We start from the raw sequence: 8,661 nt of genomic DNA, 5'->3' as shown, positions 1-8,661 counted from the left end.
GTTACCGGTCTTGAGGCTTTCGGTTCTGTTTTCCCCTGTACCAAGGCCAAGGTCGTCCCTGCCGGCATGAACCTAGGAAAGAAAGACGGAATAGAAAATATAAACACAATCAACATCCACTTACTCTTCAAAAAAGATTGTCATGTCTTAATTGTCTTGTCCTCTCTCTCTCTCTCTCTCTCTCTCTCTCTCTCTTTCACACACACACACACACACACACACACACACACACACACACACACACACACACACACACACTAACACTAACACACACACTAACACACACACATATACACACACACACACACACACACACACACTCACACACACACACTCACACACACGCTGTGATTAATAACAGGTTGCAAGAATGGATTGAATGTAATAACAGTACGGGTGAATATCAAGCTGGTTTTAAAAAGAATTATTCCACTATTGATCATATGTTTACACTGTTGGCCTTTGTACAGAAACAATTTTCTTTGAATCGTAAACTGTATGTTGCCTTTATAGATTTTGAGAAGGCGTTTGATTCCATCAACAGAGCTTTGCTCTGGCCAATTCTGTTAAAAAATGGTATAAAAGGGAAACTCTTTAGGTGTGTGAAGAGTATGTATGATAATGTAAAAATAAAAGTGAGATGTGGAGCAAAGTTTACGGATTATATTAATTGTACATTTGGTGTTAAACAGGGCGATGTATGTAGCCCAGTTTTATTTTCTCTCTTTATCAATGAGTTAGCACTTGAGATAATTGAGAATGGAAGACATGGTGCCACATTTACTGATGATTATTTGGAATTGTTTATTCTTTTGCTTGCTGATGATTTATTGTTGTTATCAGAGACGGTTGTGGGTCTACAGACTCAGTTAAATAATTTACGCAGGGCAGTGTCCTCTCTTCATTTAAAGGTAAACATGAGTAAAAGTAACATTATTGTGTTTAGGAAAGGTGGATATTTGAGTGCAAGGGAAAGATGGACATATGGGGTTGATATTTTACCTGTTGTAAACGTGTATAAGTATTTAGGAATATTGTTTTCAACTCGACTCAGTTTCACTGCTGCCTGTAGTGATCTCTCAAGCCGGGCCAAAAATGCTCTGATGTGTATTATACAAAGATTATCTGTGCTTAATAATAATAGTTTGCATGTCTTTTTGAAGTTGTTTGATTCCCAAGTACAACCAATAGTACAGTATGGTGCTGAGATATGGGGATTGGATAAAGCTGCTCTGCAGTGTGAAAAAGTCCATTTATTTGCATTGAAGAAGTTCTTAGGAGTTCGTATGCGAACACCTAATGACCTGGTATATGGTGAGACAAACAGATATCCGATATATTTGAATTCTATTTTAAGATGCGTTAGCTACTGGATGAAATTGTTAAAGATGGAGGCGCACAAACTTCCTCGTAAATCATATGATATGTTGTATAAAATGGATGAGAGTGGACAAAAGAACTGGGCCTCACGTGTCCGTTGTAAATTGTATAAGTACGGTTTTGGTTTTGTGTGGTTGAATCAGGGCAATGTTAATGAAAAAGAGTTTTTGCGTGTTTTTAGGGAAAGGCTGGTCGATTGCAGATGGCAAGAGTGGGATTATCATATTCAAAATAGTGATAGATTTGCTGTTTATCGGACATTTTGTACTGTACATGACATTAAACCCTACCTTTTGTTGAATGTGGATAGACATCTAAAGTTTATTATGACTAGGTTTCGATTCGGTATTTCAGAAATAAATGTGCATGCTAACCGATATAAACAGCATGATGCCGATCAGTTAATGTGTCCCCTTTGTAAAGTAAAGCAAGATGATGAAGTCCATTTTGTTTTGTGTTGTCCATACTTAAACAGATTAAGAGAAAAATTTATCCCATTTAAATATTATAAAAACCCAAGCACTTTTAGACTCAGCTTGCTCCTGGCTTCCCCTCAAGAAACTGTTGTTAGAAATGTATCCTTGTATTTGTATAAAGCCTTTAAATTAAGAGATGTTTTAACCTCTTAGTTAAATAACGTGTAATGTATGTTTTAATCCGTAGTGTTGTGCGATTGTTATGTTGTACCTTTTTTGCACCTGATGAGTTAAATTATTTGCAACGTTAATCATTTGTTCACACTCCGATCCTTCATAAGGGGCTATGGCCTATTGAATAAATTATCTGCGTCTGCGTCTCTCTCTCTCTCTCTCTCTCTCTCTCTCTCTCTCTCTCTCTCTCTCGCACACACACACACACACACACACACACACACAGACACACACTAACACACACACACACACTACTAACACACACATACTAACACACACACACTAACACTGACACACACACTAACACACACACATATACACACACACACACACACACTCACACACACGCACACATTCCCTTGAGACTTTGAGAATAAGACTGCTGTTGCTGCTAGCTTTCCATTGGGAGGAAGTGACCGGGATCTGCATGCAATGGAATGATACAGTAAGGAGAACATGAACCACAGCCTCACACTTACCACCAGACCACGTCCAAAGATAGAGAATTCTCCCACCAGAGACGCTACCGGGTCCATGAACACCGTGTTCACTTGACCGCCCCCGTCCTCGAAGATGTTACCAAGGTCACCCACGTGTCTGAAAACAGTGAACATGGTATGAAGGCAGTATCAAGACACGTTGGCTCACCGTCTCAGATGACCGGCACGGTTGGCCTAGTGGTAAGGCGTCCGCCCCGTGATCGGGAGGTCGTGGGTTCGAACCCCGGCCGGGTCATACCTAAGACTTTAAAATTGGCAATCTAGTGGCAGCTCCGCCTGGCGTCTGGCATTATGGGGTTAGTGCTAGGATTGGTTGGTCCGGTTTCAGAATAATGTGACTGGGTGAGACATGAAGCCTGCGACTTCTGTCTTGTGTGTGGCGCACGTTATATGTCAAAGCAGCACCGCCCTGATATGGCCCTTCGTGGTCGGCTGGGCGTTAAGCTAACAAACAAAAAAATCGTCTCAGATCTGGCCAAGCTTTGCCATGTGATCTACTGAGTGTCACTGTGATTGTGGATAATTAAATTGTTGTTGTTGCTGCTGTCAGTTTCAAGGCACCGTTCTTCTTGCAAACGCCAAGTTTGGCTTACTATTGCCTTTTATAACTGCAAGGGCTCTTACATGAGGTTAGGCCATCTATACACTTTGATACATACCAAACATTTACATTCTGACTGGGTCACGTGCAAAGTTGGAATATTTGAATGAATACATTTTGCGGATTGATGCCAGTAGAAGTTAAACAAATTAATTGATCAAACATTCCAACACTTCAAAGTAAACACACGGGTTTTTGAGAGCATATTGCTCATCTTGGACAAAATTCAACAACCTGACTTCATCATTGGCAAATTTGGTTTAAAGATAATTATTTTGATAATTTGTGTGTGTGCTAAATTTGATTCGTAAATAAAAACTATTCATAACTAAAATTGCAAATACAGGCATCAAAGTTGTTTTTATTTTTTCGATAAATGTCTTTGATGACGTCATATCCGGGTTTTTGTAAAAGTTGAGGCGGCACTGTCACACCCTCATTTTTCAATGACATTGATTGAAATTTTGGCCAAGCATTCTTCGACGTAGGCCGGATTTTGGTATTGCATTTCTGCTAGGAGGCTTAATTATTAATTAATGACTTTGGTCATTAAAAATCTGAAAATTGTAATCAAAATTTTTTTTAAACGATCCAAAAACAATTTTATCTTATTCTTCATTATTTTCTGATTCCCAAAACATATAAATATGTTACATTTGGAATAAAAACAAGTCTGAAAATTAAAAATATGAAAATTATGATTAAAATAAAATTTCCGTAATCGATTTTAAAACAATTCCATCTTATTCCTTGTTGGTTCCTGATTCCAAAAACATATGATATGTTATGTTTGTATTAAAATCAAGCTCAGAAAGTTAAGAAGAATATAGATACAGAAAAGCGTGCTATCCTGCTCAGCGCAACCACTACCGCGCTATTCTGGTTTGTCAATTTCACTGACTTTGCAACGGTCTGTGGACTGACGATGCTGCGAGTGTATGGTCTTGCTGAAAAAAATGCAGTGCGTTCAGTTTCATTCTGTGAGGTCGACAGCTTGAGTAAATGTTGTATTTTCGCCTTACGCGACTTGTTTAATCTGCTTCTAAATATTCGATTTTAATGACAACTTTAATGAGCAAACTAATTAACTAATTTTTAAGCTTCCAAGCTGAAATGCAATCCCATAGTCCGGCCTTCGTCGAAGATTGCTTGACCAAAATGTTAATCAATTTGGTTATAAAATGAGGAGGGCGTGACAGTGCCGCCTCAACTTTCACAAAAAGTCGGATATGACGTCATCAAAGACATTTATAAAAAAAAATTGAGAAAAAAAAGTGTGGGGATATCATACTCAGGAACTCTCATGTACAGTTTTCTGAAGATCGGTCCTGTAGTACACACACACACACACACACACACACACACACACACACACACACACACACACGCACAGACGCACATACACCACACCCTCGTCTCGATTCCCCCGTCTATGTTAAAACATTTAGTCAAAACTTGACTAAATGTAAAAAGCGGGTGTGCGACAAAAGGTCGAGGCAATGTCGAGGCACAAAAGGTCGAGGACATTTGGTCAAGAGTCAAAAGGTCGAGGGCGACAAAAGGTCGAAGGTCGAAGGTGACAACAGCAAAACGTCTGAGGGACAAAAGGTCGATGATTGAAAAAAGGTCGAGGATTTAAAGAAAGGTCGAGGATTAAAAAAACTGTGGACGTCTGAAAATTAATGTCGACGTAATTTTCTGTTCTTCTGCTTGAAGAAAACGCTGCTTTGTGTGCCTGTTGTGCATTTTATAAATGCTGTGTTCTTTTTGGGGGGTTAATTTCAGAACAGTGTTCGTACAAAGAGTGCCTTGAGTGACGGATGTTTGTTTGTGTTCACGGACCGACGGTTTTGTCGGTAAATGAAGCGTAGTGTGGTCCACGGTGAACACAGCTCAATACTCAACAGATTATTTGGTTCACAAAACATGTCACTGATACGCTAAAAGCTTGAGTTTTTTCTTCTTTTTTTCCCCCCATATCTAAACTTTAAAAGCATTTCCAAGCGAAGAGAAAATTACATTCGGACTGGGACACAGACACAGAATAGTTAGTGCGATCATATTCACGACAGGCACAATAAGCACTCGAAGCAGAATTTCTTCACGAATGGACACAGAAAAGGAAATCGAAATTTGTAATCCTCGACCTTTTTTTAATACTCTACCTTTTTCAATCCTCGACCTTTTGTCCCTTTGACGTTTTGCTGTTGACCTTTTCAGCTTTTGTCACCCTCGACCTTTTGTCGCACTCGACCTTTTGACTCTTGACCAAATGTCCTCGACCTTTTGTGCCTCGACCTTTTGATCCTCGACCTTTTGGTTCTCACCCAAAAAAAGCAGACTACTGCTTACTCTATTACCTTCGTTAAATAAAGAATTAATCTCTCTCTCTCTCTCTCTCTCTCTCTCTCTCTCTCTCTCTCTCTCTCTCTCTCTCTCTCTCTCTCTCTCTCTTTATTTATACTTAGATTAGAATAGAAGCTGAGAAATATGCAGCGAAATGATCGGACTTTTTCAAGCGCAGCCTTTCTTTGTTAAGTATGGCATTGAGGGGGTTTCGGCAAGCCTCGACCCTCGTAAGTCAACATACAAAATCTCTTGAGATTATCAGTTTGAGATAAGAATAGAACATTGTGTAATATCGATTAGTTTTGGAATGTCATTTTTCTACGAAGACTGGCAAGCAAACACAAACGGGCGATGCCACCAACCTGACAGCACTGAATGGACTGCCATGGGTCATGTTGGTGGGATTGTAGTGGCCACCTGCGTCCGCGCATGATGTTCTGATGTCACCGAACATGTGCACGTGCATTCCGTGATCAACGTTGTTGTCCCGCGTCTCAAACCCGCGCAGTTGCACGGCCACTTGCAACTGACTCAGTGCCTGGTTCTGGGAAGACTGTCAGACACACTGTCAAAGTTAGTACCAACAAGATTTCGATGACGACAAAAACAGCAACGACATTGACACACCCCTACGAGACGACAAACAAATATAATGACGACATTGACAAAACCAACAAGTCGCGTAAGGCGAAAATACAATATTTAGTCAAGTAGCTGTCGAACTCACAGAATGAAACTGAACGCAATGCCATTTTTCAGCAAGACCGTATACTCGTAGCATCGTCAGTCCACCGCTCATGGCAAAGGCAGTGAAATTGACAAGAAGAGCGGGGTAGTAGTTGCGCTAAGAAGGATAGCACGCTTTTCTGTACCTCTCTTTGTTTTAACTTTCTGAGCGTGTTTTTAATCCAAACATATCATATCTATATGTTTTTGGAATCAGGAACCGACAAGGAATAAGATGAAAGTGTTTTTAAATTGATTTGGACAATTTAATTTTGATAATAATTTTTATATATTTAATTTTCAGAGCTTGTTTTTAATCCGAATATAACATATTTATATGTTTTTGGAATCAGCAAATGATGGAGAATAAGATAAACGTAAATTTGGATCGTTTTATAAATTTTTATTTTTTTTTACAATTTTCCGATTTTTAATGACCAAAGTCATTAATTAATTTTTAAGCCACCAAGCTGAAATGCAATACCGAAGTCCGGGTTCCGTCGAAGATTACTTGACCAAAATTTGAACCAATTTGGTTGAAAAATGAGGGCGTGACAGTGCCGCCTCAACTTTCACGAAAAGCCGGATATGACGTCATCAAAGACATTTATCAAAAAAATGAAAAAAACGTTCGGGGATTTCATACCCAGGAACTCTCATGTCAAATTTCATAAAGATCGGTCCAGTAGTTTAGTCTGAATCGCTCTACACACACACACACACACACAGACACACAGACACACAGACACACACACGCACATACACCACGACCCTCGTTTCGATTCCCCCTCGATGTTAAAATATTTAGTCAAAACTTGACTAAATATAAAAAGTAAGGATAATGATAACGACGACGACAGTGACACAACAGCTTAAACGGCGGCGATTACAGTAACGACGCTGACGGTGACGACAACAACTACTATGGCAACGACGACTGCATCGACGACGATGACAGCAAAATCAGCAACGCCGATGACGACAACCACGTTAACAGTTAAAAGTAAGCCTTAAAACATAGCCTTAAACTCCTGTAGAGCAACGACGACCACTGCACGAGAAGGACAACAATAATGAAGATGAGGACAACAACAACTACAACGTAAACAACGGAATAAGACATGGCATGCACTCCATATTATGTGTGTTTCGTTGACAAGGTTGAGTATGCATACCGTCCGGCCATTCAACTCAAACTCCACACAACAGTAACCGGGCTGGGTACATTCTTAATCAATATTTCGACAGCTTGTCGCTGCCTTCTTCACAATGGTTAAAAATAAGGAATGACACGTGATGTACGTAATTTGAAGATTCAATCTGAACCTTGTAAACAGATCTGTACATGCGGGACAAAAATAATCTCTCCACTTGGACACATACAAAAAATCAACTGCTTCCTTCGTCTGTTGCAGAGTGCAAATTGTGTGCCAAACGTGTCCATTTTAAAACTAATTCAATACAACATTTCAACAATGTACATGTACACACAAGATAGCTATACGCTCTTACATTTTGGTACAAGGGTGTTCTTATCGCACGCAAGAGCCTGGACAGATTAGAGATGGTGAGCCGAATCGTTTACTTATGAAAGTTCAATGCTTGTAAAGCCTCAAATTAAATAGGCGAAGTTCACTTCGCGAAGCTGACTGCACGCAGCTTTGGCGCGGAGTTTACCGTGGAAAGACGTTGCGTTACACAGCCAAATGTGAGTGTGGCTTTGAGGAGCAAACCCCTGAGCACATTCTACGGACATGCCCAAAATTGGAGACAGCTCGCCAGCACTACTGGCCAACAGACAACAGCCCTGGCACCAAGCTCGAAGGGCCCGCTACCGAACTGCAGAAGACTGCGGACTTCACGTCAGCCACTGACCTGAGGTTATGACGGCCATGAATATCGAACATAGAAGAAGAAGAAAATGTTGCGAAGTCTTTGCAAAGTCGACTTTGGGCTCAGTTTTGGACAGCCTTAACACAAAAGATTACTCACGACAATTTTAGACAGCCTTAACTCAAAAGATTTCTCACGACACTTTTAGACAGCCTTAACCTTCGCCGGTCGTCGTGGGTCCGTGTGGACCCAGAAGGGTGTTTAATTGCAAATATCTCTTAAACCAGTTGGATTTTTTTAATGAGCTTTTAAGAATGCCTCGGACACCTAAAAAGCTCCTATGTCCTAAAAGATCATTAAATTTCAGTGAGAAGTAATTAAAAAAACAAAGGTCAAATGTAGACTACACACGCCTGAAGACATCGTGGGGCCGTGCGGACCCATGTTTCTCAAACTGAAGGAACTTATATGTATAACAAGAGGCAAAGCCTTCAAGGCTCACGTAAGAAATCGACAAACAGTAACACAAACTCAATCACTCCGTCACACATACACACAGTAACACACACACACACACACACTCACACACACACACACACACACACACATACACACACACACA

The 8,661-nt window shown here is 40.2% G+C and overlaps 1 protein-coding gene across 3 annotated transcripts in view; it reads right to left on the bottom strand.

The window, feature by feature from the left end:
• LOC138978336 (uncharacterized) overlaps positions 1-8,661 on the bottom strand; it is a 39,436-nt gene that overhangs the window by 556 nt on the left and 30,219 nt on the right. For all 3 annotated transcript variants that reach the window (XM_070351048.1, XM_070351046.1, XM_070351045.1), the window contains exons 4-6: positions 5,843-6,033; positions 2,510-2,627; positions 1-72 (exon numbers count right to left, since the gene is read on the bottom strand). The exon at positions 1-72 is cut by the window's left edge and continues 556 nt beyond it. In XM_070351048.1, the coding sequence (XP_070207149.1) occupies positions 1-72; positions 2,510-2,627; positions 5,843-6,033 (381 nt within the window). The remainder of the gene's footprint in view (positions 73-2,509; positions 2,628-5,842; positions 6,034-8,661) is intronic.

The sequence above is a fragment of the Littorina saxatilis genome, linkage group LG10 (genome assembly GCF_037325665.1).
Source record: "Littorina saxatilis isolate snail1 linkage group LG10, US_GU_Lsax_2.0, whole genome shotgun sequence".
Lineage (NCBI taxonomy): Eukaryota > Metazoa > Mollusca > Gastropoda > Littorinimorpha > Littorinidae > Littorina > Littorina saxatilis.
Note: the sequence above shows the minus strand (reverse complement) of the source record. Positions and strands in the feature narration are given on the sequence as shown.